Source organism: Oculina patagonica, chromosome 7, assembly GCF_052425735.1.
Source record: "Oculina patagonica isolate OP01 chromosome 7, crgOcupat, whole genome shotgun sequence".
Taxonomy (NCBI): Eukaryota; Metazoa; Cnidaria; class Anthozoa; order Scleractinia; family Oculinidae; genus Oculina; species Oculina patagonica.
Genome location: NC_135764.1, coordinates 1283813 through 1305634, shown reverse-complemented (window position 1 = coordinate 1305634; position 21822 = coordinate 1283813). Strand labels below are relative to the sequence as shown.

Here is a 21822-nt window from a genome sequence, read left to right as displayed (position 1 = left end):
GTTACAATCTATCAAAACATGACATGGGTGCAGTTCTGAAATGCCTAGTAGTTTTAAGGTGAAATTTGCTTCAGTTACTGAAGGCAATTCAGACCACTTCACAACTAGGAGGGAAGGAAACCGGAGAACCCCCCCCCCCCCCCAAAAAAAAAAAAAAAAAAAAAAAAAAAACCTTTGAAGCAAGGACGAGAACCAACAACAAACTCAACCCACATGACAACTGGTCCAAGAATTGAACTTGGGACACATTAATGGGAGGCAAGCTCTCTCACCACTGTGCCATCAGGGGGGCTCAAAAATCCATACAAGGCCACCGCTTGTTTTTCTGATACAGTTGTCCAGTTTTAAGCCTCTTTTTTTTTTTTTCGTAAATTTTGTTTTTTTTTAGTTATGTGTATATTTGTCATTTTCCCAATAAATTTTAAAATTTTTCCTCCAATTAAAAAATTAAACTATCCTCCAATAATAAATTAACGGTACAAGTATGTAAAAGAAAACTTACAATAATGCCATGAGCTCCACGCTCACCTGGGGCACCTCGCTCTCCCTAAAACACAAGAAAAAAATAATTACATTGATAAACTGTAACAATCCCTCGTGTTCAGATAAGAGAGGTGTCCGAGGTAAAAACATCACATTGATAAACTGTAACAATTCCTAATGTTCAGATAAGAGAGGTGTCCTAGGTGTCCTACCAAGGTCGGCTTATCCAACATGACAAGTTAACACCAAAATCCTGACAATTTGGTGACACCCTCACCATTTTAGTCCTTTGACTGACACCTTGCCTATAAAACTAATCTAAAATCCAGCTTGGACATACTGAAATGTATTCTGTCATCTCCAAACTCGGAGGAGCCAAAAAGGTTATAGCTGACTTAGTCAATAGCAAGACTAAAGATATTTTAAAGAAGAGCATCTCAAATAAAGTCTATTTATTTCTCACACTCCCGTCCGCGCATTCCCTCATGCTTATCATGCCGGGTGTAGCCTGGGTAACTGGCGGGTTTTGCGACTGAATGCGAGTGCTTTGTTTACAGCAAATGGCGCTTCACTCGCGATTTTTGCCACGACATGCTAATCCACCAGCTATGCAGGCTACACTGTATACTGGGTGGCATGTAGGGCAGCAATGTGGTCCCTCTGCATCTACTGGTCCTTCGCTGTGACTCAGTTGTTGCTCCAGGAGTTCCCCATCTGCTTCAATTTCTACTTTACTGTCTGCCACCACATGGTCTTTGGACGGCCTTTCCTTCCGATCTACTTATTTCCATGTAAATATGTGAAAAAATACATATACATACCCTAGCTCCAGGAGTACCATCTGTTCCGCTTTCTCCTGGTGCACCCTAAAGATGTTTTTTATGATTTTTAAAAAAACAAATAGATTAAAGGACGTTTGGGCAGACAAGACACTTAAATGATTTAGTCCACAAACCAGCAAGGCAAGTGTTAAATAAATTGGCTTTCAAAGATAGTACTTTGTTGCTTTTATATTTTCTCAGAAGCAAGATTTTAAGACTACAGGAATGCTTCAAGTGTACTTGCCAATTTTAATTGATCAATTAAAATTGTGATGTGATATTGGTCACTTAAAAAACTTATAATTATTTACATTCTGTTGCAACACATTAGATGGCACTCACCGTCTCTCCTGATTTTCCAGGTAAACCTGCTGGTCCCTGACTTCCTGGGGATCCCTAAATAAGAAACAACATCCTTTTGAAACCTTTTTCCATAATAAAATATATCCTTTGCAACCCCTCAGTAGTTTCGTTTTCCTTGTGCTCAATCCCCAATTATGTCTACACACCATCCCGGTGAGGTGAAGGTGTGTGGTGAAGGTGTTTCACGGAACAACTCGAACAGAATTTGGACAGTGATGTTCTACAACTCATCCAGCACCCTAAGTTACATGAAAGTTTCCCTGTGCAACATGGATTAACAATCGCTAAGGGTGGGGATCCTGTGACATTGCTGTGCTGAGGCGACTTACTATAATTGCCTTTGGGCGACTTGTATAACTTTGCTATCATGAAAGCTTTTAAGAGTTGGGCACCCAAGATTTCTTACAGAAGAGCCGTTGGACACCCTGCAATAATTATTGTTCTTAGAGCACAGCTTTGCAGTGTGAAACCAAAATATGCAAAACACATACCTGAGGTCCCTGTGATCCAGTCGCTCCCCTCTCACCTCTCTCACCCTGCCTTCCCTGTGTCACAAAAACAATCATAGCATATCTAAGAAGATGCCCTTAAAGTTAAGTATAATGTACCAAAGATTTCTAAAAACAAAATACTAAAACAGTGTTTCGTCAAGACCTTAAGGTAGATTTCATTTTACAATCAGTTTATGAACTTGATTTTTCTACAAGAAATTGATGGACACTCAATCATGTTCTGACAAAACATAAACACGTAAATTCCCCATGAATGCTGAAACAACTCCTGAATTTTGGCTTAAAAAACATAATATTTTCAGTTTCTGACTGTAACCTTTTATATTAGCTACTAAAACAATTAGACAAATTGGTTAATTTCCTTTGAGTGGCAGTTACCTTGGCTGCACCTCAGTCATGAACCATTCATGCACAGAAAAATGGGGCTCGTTGTCTAGTTATTAATTACTAAACAAGCCATGCTGGTTAGTTGAGCCATCGTAGTTATTATTATTGAATCACTTGCAAGGTATTTTATGCTGCACCATGGTTATTAGACAGACCTGTTTTCCTGGGATTCCAGTAAGTCCACGCCTTCCAGGAGCTCCAGTCTCACCCTAAAGAAAAACAAAATGACAGAGACCCAGTGGTCAATCTCACAAATTGGAAAAGAAGGATACTACCACCTGTATCAAGAGACCACCTTCAAAGGACTCAATACAAAACAGACACTTTCTTGGAGTTCACAAGTCAACAGATCCGTGTTGATCATATATCAAGGATTATTTTTAAAATATATTAATGAATATATAATAAACTGGTCACTTCCTAACAGAGCTTCTTATGGTCAATGCAAACATACACGTCAGTCAACTCTTTCTATAAGGGACACCTAAAAAAAAAGTCTGCGTCAAGCCAAGTGACCCATACAGGCCAGAGCTTATCCCGGTTTCTGTAGCATGAAGCGACAAGGAGTATTTCTACTCCCCCCCTCCCTGGATGGGATGCTAATCCATCGAAGGGTTACCCCCGACATTAAATTGCAGGTACCATTTATACACCTGGATGGGGAGAGGCACTGTGAGAGAAAAGTGTCTTGCCCAAGAACAAAACACAGTGACCCCGGCCAGGTCTTGAACCTGGACCACTCGATCTTGAGTCCAGCGCACTAACCATTATGCCCCTGCACCTAGTGGGAGTTTTTAGAAGTTCCTATTTGCCAGGACTCTAACTTCAGTTTGTAACAATGGGGTGCCTGTAATAGTGAGGTGTCCACATGGTGGGAGTTAACTGTACACTGAATCAGACACTGCAAATAAACATGACATGGTGAAGAATTCCAACTCCAAATCCAAACCAGGTGGCTATTACTTCTTGTGTTTTCCACATGAGAATACTTCTATTTGAGGGTTCCCTCCATTTGAAAGAAATTTCCGCCAAACAAAAAATGACTTGCAATAACATGACATAGCTTCTTTAATTCTTTACCTTTGCTCCTTGCACCCCAGGAGGTCCAGTTTCACCATCAGCACCAGTCTCTCCCTGAAAAATAAATTTGCAGCATTACCAGGGGTAGTGCCATTGACAATTCAGTGGTTATCATGTAAGGTAAAATGTAAAAGACTGTGCTTGGCTCTAGAGTCTCATCAGGCCAGAGCCTATCCCGCTTCCCATAACATTAAGCAACTAAGAGTATTCTACTCCTTCCTGGATGGGATGCTAGCCCATCGCAGGATTATCCCCCAACATAAATATTCTCCAGTACCCATTTATACACCTGGGCCCAGTTGTTCGAAGGGCAGATAGCACTATCCACAGGATAAATTGCTATCCAGTGGATAAATGCTAACAAACCATACTACGCTATCCACCTGATAGCGATTTATGCAGTGGATAGCACTATCTGCCCTTTGAACAACTGGGCCCTGGGTGGAGAGAGACTCTGTAAGTTTAAGTGTCTTGCCCAAGAACACAATGCAGTGACCCTGGCCAGGGCTTGAACCCAGATCACTCGATCCAGAGTCCAGTATGCTAACCATTAAGCCATAATGCCTCCCAAGGTTATCATGTAGTACAGAAAACAAAATTTTTTAATGATTGGTTAGAAGCATGCCCGATTTGAGCACCAGTAACACAGTACACATGTACATAATGCACATGTGATTGGAAAAATTAATATGCATCATTTGCATATTTTGCAGTGAAGCACTTGCTCTTAAATGAATTCCCTTTCTGATGCATCCTCAAAACAAATTCTGTTGTCCTCCTTTTAGAACAGTTATGTTTAATTGGGAACAGTACCCTGCGACTTCCAATCAAGGTAGCATAAACAATTTTCACAATTAATAAATTGATTTCCTGCCTTCATCTATTTTCATTTACACCTTCTTTAATTACAGACCATTAAGGATTACGCTTGGTTCTATTACCATGTTGTCCAATCATGTCAGCATAATTATTCTCACTATATAATTTGTGAGACTCCTGCCTTGCAGTCATCCAATTATCACTTTGTTAACTACAGACCGAAAAGCTTTCCACTTGGCTTATAACCATTACTTATTTGTGGTCAGAGTAAAACAGTTTATCTACTTACGATTGCTCCTTTTGCTCCAGTCAATCCACTAGGTCCAGGGTTTCCAGGTGCTCCCTAATAGTACAGAAAATACACAGTAATTATTATCACATCAATTCTAACAAATGACAGCTCCACATTTCTATTTAATGCCAGGCAGTATTCAATGACAATTCTATTTAATACAGAGGCTCTCATTTCAGCACAACGTGATCTCTCTTTGACCATCAAATGCGCGATCCCACAAGTGCCGAAGGCGCAAGTTTTGGCGAGGGAAGTGAGCTCCTGCGCGAGCAAAATAGAGAGCCTGCACACACACCATTGAAATTCAATAACTTGCGTGCAGGCTCTCATTTTTCACTCGCTGGCACCTTCGGCACTCGCAGAGTTGTGCCTTCAGCGCTGAAAGCTAGAGAGATATACCCTTGGGGGCTTGAAGAGAGATTCACATTGCCCCCGAATAGAGAGCCTGCTCGCAGGCTAAATGGGTTTAGTATCTTTAGACACACAAGCCTTTGGAGAATTTTTCAGGAATGTCCAAGGAGATGACAACTTTAACCCTCTCACTCCCAAGAGTGCCATATGGCACAAGATGCCATTACATGCTCAATATTTGGTCAATTTGTATGAAATTTGGACAGGAAAATGGTCTTGACCAGATCTGTCTTTTTAAAGCATAAAATCATACCCCCTAGCATATGAGAACTGATTAACCACCCCTATAACTTTTGCAACTTTTTCCTCTTTCAATTTTAAAATCAAGTAAATATCTGACAACAACCCACACATTAAGAGCTGCAAAATAAGCTATAGTTTAGGGGTATACCCAAAATATAGGCGGAATGAGATATTTTTTAATGTTTTATTTTTTTGGTTTTGTCACCTTTTGAATTAAAACAGTGACTTCCTCTGGGTCTGTTAGTATGATTTATGACATACCAGAAACAATACCTTTCAAATGAGGACCGGAGGGAAAGAATGGCCCCTGGACTTTCTGGCTAAATCGAACATCATCAAAACAGCTCCAAATTGCGCATGCAGGTTTGTTTACGTGTGCTTAACACTGTCCTTTGTTTCATTTCGCTTGTCTTTGGTTCGTTTTCGAAAAATAACATATGCAAAAAAGAAAAGATTTTGTAGCTTACATTGTCCACAGTAATCCAGCACTAGACATTTTTCCACGCATTGCGTGTGCAAATCTTGCCTCGACGAACTTTATTACAGTCGTCCGGGATGTAAAAACAGCGTTTCACAAACCAACTTTGCAGACTGGCCGCCATTATTAAATTTGCTCGCAGGCAGTAGCAGCGAGGGACTGGGACTCGCTATTCTATTGTGACGTCTTAAGTCACATGTTAGGGATTCAAGTACAGAGAACAAAAATGGCGCATTGCTTGACAAAATAAACTACTGGTTCGTTTGAGTGCAAGTGCGTCCACTTGGCGGTTGAAGGACATCATTAAGTCTGAAAACCCGTAAGTCTCACAGCATTTCTCGAAGAAATGAGAGATGTTCGGCCTTTGTTTTGTACAATAGTGCTGTTTAGCGCTCAAGAGAAAAGTTGTTCGACAAAGGCCGGTGGAACCAAGTGGTATAAAATAAAGTCTAAAAAGACAGATCTCTTGTCGGGAACTATGTCAGCGTGAGTTTAGCAGTGTCCCCTTGGGTGCTGCAGCGACAAAGTTGCCGAGAAGCGAACTGGTTTTAGACTTTAAAAAATTCTTTAGATGTTTCGCAGGGCACGTTCCCTTCGCAAAATTTTTTCTGTGCCTCATTAAATATTCATCAATCAATCTATCGATTCGTACGAACGAAAACCTCAGAAGTTTATCTTGTTTTCGCGGGATTTTGTAGATGTGTGATGATGTAAGGAGTGGAGATAGAAGTGAGAGCAAGCCGGCGGCACTCAACTGAAAGCAAAACTAGTATAATGTGACAACACGAGCAAACGTATTCAATCAACAATCAGTCTTTATTTCACTTTCACCTCGGCAAATTACAGCTAACGGTAACAGAGTAAAATAGTCTTGCCCGAAACAACAAAATTTAGCTAACCGCAAGCAGACTGCAGAAAAAGCTAGCTTCAAGCAAACTGGCGTGAAAGCTTACTGCATTAAAAGCGCGATCTAAAGGTTGAGGCTGACTCTGATCCTAAACTTAACTTGAAACGGCTTAACCCTAATCCCTTGGGGTTAGTGTTAAGCTTTTTTTTTTTTGCGTAAGGGCTAGGCTTTTGCGTTAGGGCTAAGTCTGTAACCCTAATCTGAAACTCTAACCCCGACCCTAAGGCCTTGGGGTTACCTTTTGCGTTAGGGCTAGGACTGTAACCCTAAAAATTTAGCTGACTTCATCGTTTTGAGAAACAAAAGGTTTCCTTTGTTTATCGTTTGTAAAAGAAAAGACAAAAGATGCCGCGCGAGCAAAAACCTTGTCTTTTTGCATGTGTAATTTTCCAAAAACGAAACAAAGACCAGTGAAATGAAACACAGGACAGTGTTAAGCACACGTAAACAAACCTGCATGCGCAATTTGGAGCTGTTTCGATGATGTTCGATTTAGCCAGAAAGTCCAGGGGCCGTTCTTTCCCTCCGGTCTTCAAATGGTATATTGCAACCCTCCAAGTTAAGACCATTTTAGTCGCCATGGCGACTAAAATTTTGGAGCTGGCGACTTAATTGGAACGGAAGTCGCCAGACTGGCGACTCAAATTGAGAAGAAAGATTAAAAGCCTGAGCTTAATTTAGCAACTAAAATTTTTCACTGGCGACCAAACTTGAGCAGTCGGTGGCCATATGGCCACTAAGGAAAAAAATAAACTTGGAGGGTTGTATTGTATGTGGTCTTTGGGTCTATAGTTACCGTTTTACAAAAATGTGGTATTTCCCATGGGAGTGAAAGGGTTAAAATACTTGGACATGTTTTTAGCAATTTTCCATGAGGTCTTGGAAATGTTCCAAAAAAGATTAGCAGAATGATTATAACCTTTTGTTATAAGTAATTTGCTTCTTTTCTTTTTGGTACAAATAAACTGTTGTTGTTGAGGTATCAACATCAACATACGATCATCTTAAGCTAAAAGTACTCCAAGTAATAGCTAAAGAATTATTTTCTCATAAAGCGTTTTCAGTTTTTCTCTCCAGTTGAATTTCATGTATTGATTGATTATTGATGGAATAAGACACTGATGATTCTTACCTGGGGACCAGCAGCTCCTGGTTTACCATCAGCTCCTGGGTCGCCCTGAAATAAACATCATTTGAAAATACTTTAGTATGCAAGTAGTTAGGTATAGGTAGGTAGGTAGGTAGGTAGGTAGGTAGGTAGGTTGGTAGGTAGGTAGGTAGGTAGGTAGGTAGGTTGGTAGGTAGCTAGGTAGGTAGGTTGGTTGGTAGGTAGGTGGGTAGGTAGGTGGGTTGCATTTGGTTGGTTGGTTGGTTGGTAGGTAGGTTGGTAGGTACTGTAAGTAGGTAGGTAGGTAGGTAGGTAGGTAGGTAGGTAGGTAGGTAGGTAGGTAGGTAGGTAGGTAGGTAGGTAGGTAGGTAGGTAGGCAGGCAGGCAGGCAGGCAAGCAAGAACCTTTATTTGAGTGTCACATACAAATTCTAGCGCACAAATCAGCACTAATTGGAGACACTAAGAACTAAAATCTGAAACGTCTAAAGATTTCTCATATATGTACATTTAATACTTTTTTGCTACTGGCTTTGCTCTACATCTTCGGCTTCCACTTGTCTTTCTAAACAAAACAGAAACACAGTGTACATACCGGTGCACCAGTTTTGCCATCCCGTCCAGATACTCCCGGCTGACCAGTAGGTCCCTAGATATGAAAAGTCATACCAAAAACATTTAGTTAATCTAACTTTACCACTTTGTTATCTCCAAACTAAAAGAAAACAAATTTTTAAGTTGGCTGCAATTTTGCATTACTTTCTATTTACCTTAGCACCTTGTCGTCCAGGCTGGCCACGGTCTCCAGCAGATCCCTGAATGAAAAAAAAAAAAGTTCAATTAAGTTTTACTACCTATATAAAATCAGTGGTATACTTAACAATTATTCCACGACCGCGCGTTGGATATGAGGTGGTAGATAGCCAACTCGGCACTATGCGACTCGTTGGCTATAATTTAATAATTTATTAAAAACGCCCAAAGAATTGCAATATTTGAGCTCCCGAACTGTTTTTATTGACGCGTATCGGCTACCATACTTGTGGTCAATGGTATATGAGCTCATATACCATTGCCTGTTAACCAATCAAAACGCAGGAATTGCAATATACCATTGCTAGTTTTTAATAATAAGTGGTAGCAAATCGATTAAAACAATATCATTTTTAATCCACACAGCATGCAGTACTCAGCCTACATCTTCGATATTGGACATCGATGTTATGGTCAATTGACAGCTGTCAAATCAAGGTATCTGCTGACCAGAATCACATGGCCATATTGCAGGCTCAGTTGTAGAACCCAGTCGAGGTCATGTGTTTTTGGAAGTTGGCCGCTGACAAGTAATGATTTTTCCATTGGATCACGGCTCAAGTCCTACTTAAGTTTAATTTATATAATAAACGGAACATTACATGGCCACTTGGGGATACAAATTTTGTCTTCTTGTGCTGATAGTATCTCAAAGATAAAATTTGTATCCCACCGCAGCTATGTAATATCCTCTATTTAAACACATGTAAAAGAGAAGGATTAATTACGGTTTTAAACCAACCCTTCAAAGTTCAAAGCCACACTGCATCTCACCTTATCTCCCTTTGCTCCATTCAATCCATTCTCTCCAGGGGATCCTGACGCACCCTGCAAAGTTCACACAACAGGCTTAGAAACATTTTATCAATTCACCATATAACAATGACAAATAGTTATTAACGTTTTGATTATTAAAGTTAAATTCTTAATATATTGTTGTTAAAGCTAAGTTCTGTATAATCCCCATCCCCTCCAAAATTAGTTATAAACCACATTCAACAATTTAGCCTGCAGCTAATTCAAGATTTGATTCAAGTGCTCACAGCTTTCATCACCTGGTATATGAGGAAAGTTTTGTCCACTGAACCAAACAGTTAACTATTCAAGGTTAAATTAATTTGAGAACCTGTAAATTCTTTTCGGGCATCACAATAAATGCAAAACACAAGGTCAACTCATGGATAAGCAATTCCTTAGCCCTAAACTTTGACACTGATTTACTTCTGGCTAGTGTGGAATGAGCAGAAGCATCATAAATCACAGATACAACTGTTCTGTACGTTCCAAGTTCAAAAGGTCAGCAAAACGGTTCAGTCCTTGAGAACTTACAACACCTTAATTTTCCGAGGAGAAAACATGCAGCATTCAACATGGTGGACATCATTACAACCTTGTGGTCTCCAACAAACACAGGTGTTACTGCGCTTCTATTAACAGAGGGGAACCTTGGGGATTTCTAACTGAAAGCTTTCTGTGGAACAGTTACCTTTCGACCAGGCTGGCCGTCTGCACCAGGTGCACCACGCAGACCAGGAGGTCCCTAAAAAGCACAAAAAAAATTATCAAGCAAGATGATAAGGCCTATACAAGTTCATTCCATCAATATCAAAATCCTGCAGCAACTAGGAATATAAGTACAAGCACTAGTACAAACATAAGTGCATAAGATGAAATGACACGCTCATTCTTCTTAAACTGTCCTCACTACAAAATTAATAAGCAAGAAATCAAAATTTGTTTGTTCTTCTTGTGCTTATGCTTATCACTAGTAAAGGAAAGTATAAGAGGAATGATTATGTCTGTAATGGTTCTTCCTATGATAGATCCATAGACAGACAGACAGACAGACAGGTAGATAGATTTTATTAGCAAACTCAATAGAGCTGCCCGAGCGGCTGAATTACAAATATTAAACTCTCCACTTATCCTTGTGGCTGTGTCAGTACTTATGCCCAATGAAAACCTGCCTATAGAGAATATACTCTAGAACTACTCCCCCTATGGTCCTACTGAACCAGCTATTTTGTGCAAATTTTATTCACCTGCGCTCCAATTGCACCAGTTGGGCCAGGTGGTCCATCTGCTCCTGTCGAGCCCTATGAAATAATTATTTACCAGTGTTAAACATTTATCCTACTGTAAGTGTAGTAGCAAGACTGTAAAATCTGTATTTGAGTCTTGTGGCCCATCGGGCCAGAGATTATCCCTGGCCAGTTTCTGCAGTAGCATTAAGCCACTAGGAGTATTTCCAATTCCTCTTGATGGGAGGCTGGTCCATTACTGGGTTGTACCAGTACCCACTTATACACCTGGGTAAAAGGGAGAACAGTGCGAGTTTTAAGGGCGGGGGGGGGGGGGGGGTTATTCTTAACTACCAAATAGATGATCAGGAAGGTTTCAAACTGTCACATTCTGGAAACCAGACCTCATGCTCCATTAAAGAGCCCTTCAAGATACCCATATAAGTTTCTTGTCACACACACAACACAGTAGCACAAGCCAGTGCTCAAACCAAGACCACTCAATTCAAAGTCCAGTGGACTTAACTTATCATTAGGGCCACCATGCTTTCTACAAGTTGAGTAGTGTTTAAGGGAACATTGCTGAGTTAATGGAATTTTATGGTAGATACTCAAAACAGTTTATACAATACTTTAGCCATTTTGAATGTTTCTAAATACATGTGTGATGTTTTTACCCGTTTTCCGCTGCGTCCAGTTGGTCCAGAGGGTCCAGGTTGGCCAGGTGAACCCTAAAATTATAACAAAAAAATAATCATTTCCACATGAAAGTTCCAATATCAAAACTTACATTATCACTTTGTTAGTCACATGCTTGGTTTTTTACTCATTAATAAACACATTGAGATGGATTCCACAGTCAAAGTTCGAGCAATAAGTACAAAAATTAATTACCAATTGAAAAACTATGCATAGTACAGGAACATTTTAAGTATTACTTGAAATATCTCACTGAATTTTTTCCCTTAGTGATCAGTCCCTTAGTCTCAGTGAGTTTTGAATTGACTTGAAATGTCCAATTTAAGTTTACTTATTAATAACTTCAGATTCAATTGTCTCTCGCAGGGTCAGGTTGAGAGTTAAGGTCTCGGGAATTTCTTCTGAATAGCTGTTAAATGTCATTATGCTCTGAGGGTTTTTTGGTAACTTTATTTGTTGCCACTATATTGTTTAAATTTTCTGTGGAAACTGTCTTAACAATCACATTAGCTTTTAAAAAGTAGTCTACAAGGATCTATACAACAAGGATCTATACTTTTGAACAGCTTTTTTATGCCAAACATTCATTACAAATAAATGATCTTTCAGAAGCTAGTAACCAAGCATATATCTTATATTGCTCCAGCACTTTCATCAGAGCAAAAACCTTCAGATAACATATTTTTAGGCTCTTGATTATGTTAAGGGACTAAGAGATTAAAAACAAAGATTTCGGTATATAATTAAGTTCAGTCTATAATTTTAAATGCTAATTACCTGAGAACCTTTTTCTCCCTTCTGTCCTTGTAATCCAGTAGGGCCAGGTCGTCCCTGTTGAAGAGTAAATTAATTTTACTGACCACAACTTCAGTGAGAACAGTAAGGCACATGTTAGAATCGTTTAGCTTTTTTCCTTTTTCCCACTCTGATTTGTGCCCAGGCAGAGTAACAGTGGAATGTTAGTCCATCACAGCATATACAGTGTAGCCTCTATGCATTTTACCAGGTTGCCCAAACAGTTTGCAGGTACACATCAGTTCAAACTTCATGGGTTAGGGTTTTGTTATGTACTGGTATTTAAAAGAAACTAGCCAGACATTTTGGAAAAGAAGAAAGTTTGGGGTTCAAAGGACCCATTCCACGGGCTCTAGCCTGACACCACCAGAGGACCTAAGGGTATGCTCCCTTACATGTAGGTCTGAATGCCAGTCGGTTTTGGTTTATTGTTGTTCCCCCCTAGTCAATTATTATTTTGAGTGTTTCTTCAGCTGTTTCAGAACTGTTGATTGCTCTAATTCTTGAAGGACTTGTTTTGTTTCTACATGGACAGCCACAGGGCGCCCAGACAAACTTCTGGCTTAACACTCATATTTATTTAGCACTTACCCTGTCTCCAGGAGCACCTGATCTTCCTTGAGCACCAGGTACACCCTGTCGAGAAAGAAGAAAACATCCGGTAAACCGTATTACTTTTTTTATTTTTAAACTCATAGCCTAAGGGTTTCTGGGTACATATATGTACAAACCCTTAGTTGTATACTCAGAGAGCAGTTATCTTATCAGTAAGACATTTATCACTCGCACAAAAATTATGCAAAGCATAAGAATCTGGAAATCAGTGCTTACAGAAGTTCCAGGAGCTCCAGCCTGGCCTGGGGGGCCTGATGGTCCTTGGAGACCCTAGAACAAACGAATGAAAAAGTTAATAAAATATATCTTTAATATATTCAAGGAATATACAATGAAAAGCAAGCGCTCGTGATCCTTGTGCAGAGCTGAGCATTATTGAGTCTGTGCGAGCAACAGCCAACCGGCAATTAAACAGCATGCTGAGTCAATGGAACATATCATCCATCCCAAGGATGCCCAGATCCTTGAGTGTGGTGTAAGCAGTTACAGCAAGAGGCTTTTCTTGGAATTGTGGCAGTGTTTTTTGTTACCGGTAAGTTTAACACTTTCAGTGATAAAGTCGACTTTTGTCGACATTTGGAGGAGCAGTCAATGAACCACTTGTGATGTCATTAATTTGAATGTCAGCAGATTTTGGTGAAAAGCATCTGATAGAGCTAGGTTTGACCTTTTCACAGGATTATTCATTTTGCGTATCAGTTGCATCCTGACAGATCTAATCGAGAAAAAGTCAATCAGTTTTTGGTGCAAAATGGGTGCTTAAACAGGCCAAAACACCTGTACTAGATCAAGGTCCTCTTTTCAGGGTTTACAAATGTTTAAATCAAAACTTTTTTGGCCTTAAGGAAGGACGTGAAGAGTAAAAAGGAGTGGAAATAACGAAGCTGAGAAAAACGAAAAAAAGGGGGGAAATGGGAACGATTTCGAAAAAAAAGAAGAAGAAGTCCAAATTTTGACTTATACGCATACTCCAAAGTACAATTTTGTACAGTTTTTCATAGAATCTTAATCAAATTCTTGCTGCATTGTGGAAAAGTGCTTTTTAAGCAAAGTTTAGGGAAATTCAGGATCGTAGTACTAAAATTTCAGTTTGACGGTAAAAAAAACATGTGTTTTTTGAGAAATTAAGCACTGAAAGGGTTAAACTGGAGAAAAATTGAATTTAATCTTGCAAGAATGTCAAAAACAGTATACAGGTGAATGTATTGTTCAATAGTACAAGTCAAATGGCATACCAGTGTTCCTTTCTCTCCTGGTGCACCACTTCTTCCTGGCGTGCCATCTCTTCCATTCTCGCCTTTTTCACCTGGTTCTCCTGAAGCTCCTGGTTCGCCAGCCTCACCGGTCGTACCCTGTAATCCTATTTCGCCGCGGTCACCCTTTGCTCCAGCAATACCAGGTGGTCCAGGATTTCCGGTCTGACCCCTTGAACCCTGGCAAACAAGTTTTCCTGTTACTTTGTATTCATAAAAGAGGCATTATTTGCATCCATGCTCAAGCCTAGTGACCCATGCAGCCTGCACTTAGCTCTGTTTTCTGTAGCTTTAAGGTGGCTTAGTACAGTTTTGAGAGGGAAAATCAGTCCTTGTACAATCTCCAGAAATGTTTTATCCTTCTCGTATTACTGTTCGTTACATCTTATAACCATCATATGTGACATTTGGATAATAAAAATGCTAATAAACAGCTAAAATGAACAGCCGAGTGCTTCAGAGGGGACGGGCACTAGTAGTTGAAATGGTGTTTTTCTCAAAATCTACCCGTATGACCCTACCTCAAAATTTCAGCAATTAGAAAATGGCTTTGATAAAACATTTATGCAAAATAATATAAAAATCTGTAAGACAGTTTTTTTACAAAATAGAAAAATGTGATATTTTGCCGATTTTTAATAAACGGCATGCAGTGCATGCAGAAGCGATGACGTTTCACAAAGGGTCTAACATAATTTTGAGGAAATTTGTCAAAAACTCAAAATAAATAAAAGTAGCTGACACCTTGTCCGTGATAAAAACTGTTATCCAATTGCAGTGTTCTTTTTTTAAATCTAAGAAGCAATGTTGGTGATTGTCTAAATAGCATAGCTAGGATCTGATGGAATTCAAATAAATACAGTAGTTATTAATTCACAGGCCAAGGATACAAAGTTAATAATACATTTTCTTCGTAGACACAGTAGATTGCGTTATATTGTAGTGTGTGAGCTTTTAAGCTGCGAGAAAGGTCAAACGGTCTCTTGTTTCTGCTTGTTTACAGCGGCCCTGTATTATAAGAATTAGACATTTCTGTCTACTAAATCTAATATATACCACATTATAAAATTAGTCTCTTTCGTTTATACATTGTAGTGTTTTTCATTCTGACTGCATGGGAGTATTTTGCTTTTGTATTCTACGTGGCGATTTCTTGTTAAGTTAAACTTGATTTCTGTTCGATCGCCCTAACAGAGTAAAAGGGCCCATCATGCGATCACAATAAGCAATTTCCTGACGTCAACGCTTAAAAATTTGGCTGTGGACGTGGTTCGCCCCTTTAAATTAATTGTGAAAGTTTCACAATAGTTTGTACGGTAGGTTTTCGAGAAAATCTGGATCAAAATCTGCCTTTTACGATCTCCGAAGAGAATTGAATTGCACATGCAAGCGCGCGCTAATATGATGCCATGTGTTGCGAGCGATAATCAAACACGAAATTAGAACTCCTCTGTCAGTTGTTTATCTACTTTTTTGACGTATTGTTTTCCGTCTCAGGTTTAAGGACTTAATATCTGAAAGTATTTTGAAGTTTTCTCTCGTATACAAATTTGGACAAGCGGGGTAAAAGTGCTGGAATTTCTTTTCAAATCTGTTCAGAGTTGCTAGTGCAATTTTAGCTCGCACGAGCAATATTGACGTCAAGCAGAAAATCGTAGCACGCGCCTTTGAGCCACCTAAAAACTGTATTCGGCCATCTTAAGTGACTAGGAGTATTTGTACTCCTTTCTGAATGGAAGGATAGTGTATGGTAAGGTCACCCCCCAGAATTTAATTAGTGGGTAACTATTTATACACCTGTGTGGAGAGAGGCACTGTGAGAGCGTCTTGCCACACAACACAATTATCTCGGCCAGTTGAGTCCGTGCTAGAGTCTGGACCATATACATTCAATTGATCCAGAATCTAACTCATCAACCACAAGACCACTGTAACTCTACCTTAAATGTCATAGACTGTTCTTGACAAGAAGGCCTTTGCAAATGAGTAAATCACCACTGTACTGTATTTTGTATTACCCCAGGGGCAGGGCGGCAAATAATTTTTTCACTTGAAAGGACATATGTCCTACTGAGACACCATCTTGGTCAGACAAAACCAAATTTTGGTCAAATATCACCAAAAACAAAAGGTTGAATTTTATTTATTGTTGCCGTAAAATATTAACAATAAAAAAAAATGTCCAGACATCTGTTTGACCACACTTGGGATTTCATCGGATATGAGCAATTTTTGGTTGGCCAATGTCCGATGACCGACTGTTATTTGCAGCCCCGCAGGGCGGTTCTCAGGATTTCAAGTGACAGGGATGATCTAAGGATTGTTTGGGGTTTGAAATTTTTGATTCCGGGGTTTTTTGGGTAGGAAAATTTGGCAAGTATTTTATTTGGTGGCTTGATTTAAGTAAGGATTTATTTGGGGGGTATTAAAAAACAATCTAAAGATTTGTCGTAGTGCCTTTGCTGCATAGTTCTGTGAATAAAGAGCAAAAACTGAACGTGTTTCTAATGTTTTTCTTTGTGTTATATCTTCAGATCTTTCCCCCTTTCTGAAAAATTAAATTGGTCAGAAATTCGGCTAAGTTTTTTTTTTTTTTTTTTTTTTTTTTGGGGGGGGGGGGGGGGGGTTGATTTTTGGGTTTTGTTGGAAGCCTAAGGGATTTTTTGGGTCTTGATTTTTGCCCCCATGCGATCATCCCCGTCACTTGAAATCCTGAGTACAGCTCCTGGGTGTATTACTAAGCTTTTGACACATGCATACTAAGTAACAAATGCGCAAGGCTATTGTACCGCGGCTCCCTGTGGTCCTGGTGATCCTTCAGGGCCTCGCTGACCCTGTGGTCCTGGTTTGCCCGTCTTTCCTTGATCACCAACCAATCCAGCTTCGCCCTAAAACCACAACAAAGTCAAATGATTCTGGTTAAAAATCCTGCAAAAGCTTGATGTTATAAACATGGGGGACATTTTCCTCATTTTCCCAATATTCTTATTATTTTGTACATACGTGGGCCCCACTCAGGCGGGGTCGCCCCGCCGGCGGGGGGGGGGGGGGCGAGTCACCGTCTGGGCGTAGGGGGTGGGGGCGTCGGCCGGCATTTCTCATTTTTGGGATTGGTCGCGGGTCCTCTCTCCTGTCTTTGGGGCACGTTCGGGGGGGGGGTCTGTACTATATTTATTCAAATAAGTGCTGTGGCACTTATTAAATTTTTTGCACCGGCACTTATTTGAGGGCGGCGCTTATCTTTGACAGTAAATTAAAACAGCATCTTTTGATTGTCAGAATCGTCTCTTGCTGAAGAGAGAAGTGGCGCTAGCTGTCCTGGCCTTCACAACATTTGCAAAACTACGTATTGTAAGAATTTTGGATAGAAAAACTATTGTGCGAGCAGTAAAACCTTGGGCGAGAACTACAAAACATCGCTTTTGATGGAGAGAAACATCCAAGTTTGTTTTAGAGTTGCTTTGTTGTGCAGAATTCCTCGAATAAGCACCACATAGGCATTTGCGGGCAGCGCTTATTCGAGTAAATACAGTAAACAGTACATTTGATCATAATACTTACAGGATTTCCATCGTAGCCAGGTTTTCCAGGATCACCAGGGCTACCCTGAAAAAAGAATCACAAAATTAATAATTTTAATTACTTTCTGCACCTCTTATCATACAAAATTGACTACAATCAATCAAGTAGTTATTATTACAGGATTGAGGTAGTCAGAGGGCCAAAAAAATTGAGATTGCTTTATAGCCAGAGGGGGCAGCAGGTAGAAACCCTGGGAACGAGGATGGTTTAATATTTTCTAAGTATGGGACCGGTTGTTGTTCCTATACTTATACACTCCATGTGAATTAGTGCATTGTAATGGCTTGCAGAAGTAAAATAAATATTAATTTAACCATAGTTAATATAGGGAAATGGTTAGGAAGCCCGGCAAACATCAAAGGAGCAAACAAAGAGGCCAAGATTTATGTTGGAAGGTCCACGACCCTGCACATCTTTTGTTTTGCGCTCATACACTATGCATGAATTACGTAATCGCAATGTTTTTATTGGTTAGTTACATGAACATAGTAACCACCTATTGTATTTTGTCAAGTTTTGTGCAGGGTCAACCCCCAAAATAGCGAACAAAAACATACAACAAAGAACTTTGTCGGGATTCCTAACCATTTCCCTCCATTAACTATGATTTAACTTGACACACAGGAAAAGAACTTTTTTATTAGTTTGTAAACCAACATTAAGGAATAAATTCTTTCTGACCAAATCACCTAGCAGGTCCTCAGCCAGAATCCCATTCTTTTTATACTTCATCAATAAAAATCTTGCTCAGTTGTGAAAGCTTGCTCAGGACCGTTCTGGGAGAATATCAGCCCTAGGTTTCTGTGTAGTCTTTGCACATACAGTAAGACCTTTGGGTGGATACTCTCCCTGAGCAGTACAGCCCCCCCCCCCCTCATGCTTGATTAATAAGACGTATTCATTGACCATGAATGAAGTCCAGATTAGCCCAATTCTCATTTCTATTTTAAGGAGTTCCCAAAGCATAATTTGCTCATCATGGATATCAGAATCTAAAAAGGAATTCTTTATCAGCTTGTCGGTTGATCTGTACCATAATGAAGATGAAGTGTTCAACAAGACACAAGCATGGGACAAAGAAAAATTTGGGGTCCCCGACGGGAATCGAACCCATGGCCTCCCAGATACCGGTTGGGCGCTCTAACCAACTGAGCTACGAGAGACTCGTGGTGAGCTGGGCCATTTACTAGGTTGATAAGTGACACGCGTCCTGTATACTGCTAGGATCAGCAATGTCGAAATCATCAAGTTTGTAGTAAATAATAAAAATATTGTCTCCATTTTGTAGGCCTCATTGGGCACAAATCAGAAGATTTTGACACTTAATTAAAGTTGTTGTTGTTGTTGATGACGATGATGATGACAATATGATGATGATGATGATGACAATGACGATAATGATGATGATGATGATGATGATGATGATGACAATGATGATGATGATGACAATGATGATCAGACAAAATAACAAATTAAAGTTCCTACCCTTGCACCAGGAACTCCTTGATTTCCCTTGTTTCCTTTTGCTCCTATTTCTCCCTGTTCAAAGCAGAATCAATTCACTTGTTGAGATTTAACAAATGCTAGGTTAAATAAATTTAAAATGAAAAGTTCTGATTCACTTGCAATTCAAATTCCAGCATGTTTACACAGATGAGTGAAATCAAATTCCAAGATCACAGAACTTAACCTTGTTTGAAATTTGTTTCCTGTCAATTGCAAATTTTTGTACCTTATGGTTGCCCCCTATGAAAATCCCCTGACTTTTCACCAACATTTCACTGACCAGAAACACTGGTACACAATTTTAACATTTGCCTGAATATTTCTTCTTTTGCAGAAAGCAATTTTTATTGATCATAACAACATCACTATCAAAACTAGCCTCATTAACCAAAAAACAAGCAACCTTAATTAAACAAAATTCCCTGAATAAAACAAGGAATTTTAAGTACAAATGGATGGGCAAAATTGGCCAGGATTCAAATGAATAGCATAAGGGTTAACTTTTAAACCCTCATCCTGAGTTTTTTTCTTTTTTCAAGTTTATCTCAGTTTGTATGGTGTCAATTATAATGCTCAGAAGTGATCGTTGTTTGATTTGTTTGATGTATGGATTGTGATTTTCCCAATTAAAGACTTGCTCTGCCAATTTGAAGTTTTAAATTAGTGAAAATAAAAATAATTGGTTTAAATACAGTGATCCAGCTTCTTAAATAAAAAATAAATCAGAGCATTGGTCATACCCTATCTCCTTTGAATCCTGCTTCTCCTGCTAAGCCAGGATTACCGGCTGGACCCTGAAAAATTGAAACAACCAATTCAGTTTAGTTATGTTCATGCAGTGGTGTGAAAAAACAATAACATTGTTTTGGTTCCAAGTTGAGACGGACGTTTTCCTCAATCACAGGCAACGGGTAATTTACCCTACTGTGAACGAATCCATCACCATGTGCAACTTTTTTGCCGCATATTACTGCAGTTTTTTAAAATCGTGGCAAATTCTCAGCCTGATCCAGTGCTCCAGATAAAGAAGGTGGGACAGGTCAAAACCTGACAAGCTAAATATAAGGGCAACAGATTGATAGAAAACTCTTATGATTTGGTGGGAGCTGTGGGAATTCTAAAAACTTATCTGGAACCCTGCTGTACCTGTGATTGATTGATTGATTGATTGATTGATTGATTGATTGATCGATCGATTGATTGATTGATTGATTGTACCTGACATGTATCATCCGATAAGACTGAAGTTGTTACAATTAAAAAATACTTGCCGGGGGTCCCTGGGCACCAGCTGGTCCTCTCAATCCTGCCTCGCCAACTTCTCCCTATGACATAAACAACACTTTGTCTGAGAGCCATGTTTCATGTGAGAGTTAACAATTACCCTGCTAAATCACGCTGAATATCGCTTGATACTTAGCCGATCATGAGGCAGGGGAAAAAAAAAAAATTATTAAAAAATTTACTACAAAAATCAAAAAAATTTATATTTCTTCGAAAAAACCGAACTCAAACCCGCTACCGCCGACAGCCGGCTGCTATTTTGAACCCTGCAGGCAGTAGGCCAAGTTGGCTAAAATCAGATGATAATCCTCAAGATTGAGCAGGATTTTACTAGAATGATTCATCCAATCTTACCTTTAAAACACTAAATTTTTGGTGGCCTCTGTCCACCTTCATCAGAGTAAAATGAGTTCGTTTATAAAAAAATTTAAAATATTTTCAAGAGAAGGTTCTCAAGGCACTAGAATTGATCGTAAACACTGTGGTTTTGGAGATTGCACGCAGCCATGAGAAACTCAGTCAATTGATTGTCCAAACGTGATTCAGTTCTCTTCTGACGGGAGCTGCTCATTTCAAGAGGATTCACACAATTGTTCAGAAGTCACCAACGATTAAGCAAAGGTACCAGACATCTTTCTTTTCCGTACGTAGTGCTTGTATTGTCCTGTTTTATTGCTTAAACTTTGGATCCACTCAATGAATTAAACTGGTTTACACGTTTGCAAGCGAGCACTTGTGTCTGTTATTTTTGTGTTTTCTAGTCTGAATTTTGCAGTTCTTGATAGCCACCTCTGAAAATTATACTAAAACAATAACCAGTGCAAAATGGCACTGGAAACCCAAGTTTTGACAGTAACATGGATTTTAGAAAGTTTAAAAATTGTCTTTTGTCATCTCCTATAGCCTGCAGCCAGTACCACAGAGTATCTAAGAAATTTTTTACACCAAAAATGCCAAATAGCTGTAAAGTGCTTCAATCATCACAGGTAACAAAATATAAGATAAGATTCACAAAGTTGGAATGTAAATAAATGTAAATCGAGACTGTTAATTCACATTCGCAATCTAGAATTTATTTACTTACATCAGAACCATCTTTTCCAGGTAATCCAGGTGGTCCCGGCTGTCCAGGCCTTCCCTAAAATGATACAACACACACTTTCAACTGATGGCAGCCATAAGAAGACCTATAATAGTTGCCTAGAAGTCTGTAACCAATATAGAGAAGTGCGCAAGTGACGTCATGACTCAGACAAGACTTACACGAACAAACCGGAATTGCGCACAATTTTCCTAAAACAGCCTGTGTTCCTAAAACACTTTTTTAAAACCTCGCCTAGATTCCCACTAT

The 21822-nt window shown here is 39.4% G+C and overlaps 1 protein-coding gene across 3 annotated transcripts in view; it reads right to left on the bottom strand.

The window, feature by feature from the left end:
* The window catches only part of LOC144661317 (uncharacterized), a 61601-nt gene that overhangs the window by 26157 nt on the left and 13622 nt on the right, over nucleotides 1-21822 (bottom strand). For all 3 annotated transcript variants that reach the window (XM_078522041.1, XM_078522040.1, XM_078522039.1), the window contains 24 exons: nucleotides 21556-21609; nucleotides 20459-20512; nucleotides 19928-19981; nucleotides 19167-19220; nucleotides 17661-17705; nucleotides 16889-16987; nucleotides 14082-14279; nucleotides 13063-13116; nucleotides 12823-12867; nucleotides 12214-12267; nucleotides 11415-11468; nucleotides 10759-10812; nucleotides 10203-10256; nucleotides 9491-9544; nucleotides 8674-8718; nucleotides 8499-8552; nucleotides 7929-7973; nucleotides 4755-4808; nucleotides 3647-3700; nucleotides 2722-2775; nucleotides 2159-2212; nucleotides 1647-1700; nucleotides 1305-1349; nucleotides 503-547 (listed from right to left, as the gene is read on the bottom strand). In XM_078522041.1, coding sequence (XP_078378167.1) covers nucleotides 503-547; nucleotides 1305-1349; nucleotides 1647-1700; nucleotides 2159-2212; nucleotides 2722-2775; nucleotides 3647-3700; nucleotides 4755-4808; nucleotides 7929-7973; nucleotides 8499-8552; nucleotides 8674-8718; nucleotides 9491-9544; nucleotides 10203-10256; nucleotides 10759-10812; nucleotides 11415-11468; nucleotides 12214-12267; nucleotides 12823-12867; nucleotides 13063-13116; nucleotides 14082-14279; nucleotides 16889-16987; nucleotides 17661-17705; nucleotides 19167-19220; nucleotides 19928-19981; nucleotides 20459-20512; nucleotides 21556-21609 — 1431 coding nt within the window. The remainder of the gene's footprint in view (nucleotides 1-502; nucleotides 548-1304; nucleotides 1350-1646; nucleotides 1701-2158; nucleotides 2213-2721; nucleotides 2776-3646; nucleotides 3701-4754; nucleotides 4809-7928; nucleotides 7974-8498; nucleotides 8553-8673; nucleotides 8719-9490; nucleotides 9545-10202; nucleotides 10257-10758; nucleotides 10813-11414; nucleotides 11469-12213; nucleotides 12268-12822; nucleotides 12868-13062; nucleotides 13117-14081; nucleotides 14280-16888; nucleotides 16988-17660; nucleotides 17706-19166; nucleotides 19221-19927; nucleotides 19982-20458; nucleotides 20513-21555; nucleotides 21610-21822) is intronic.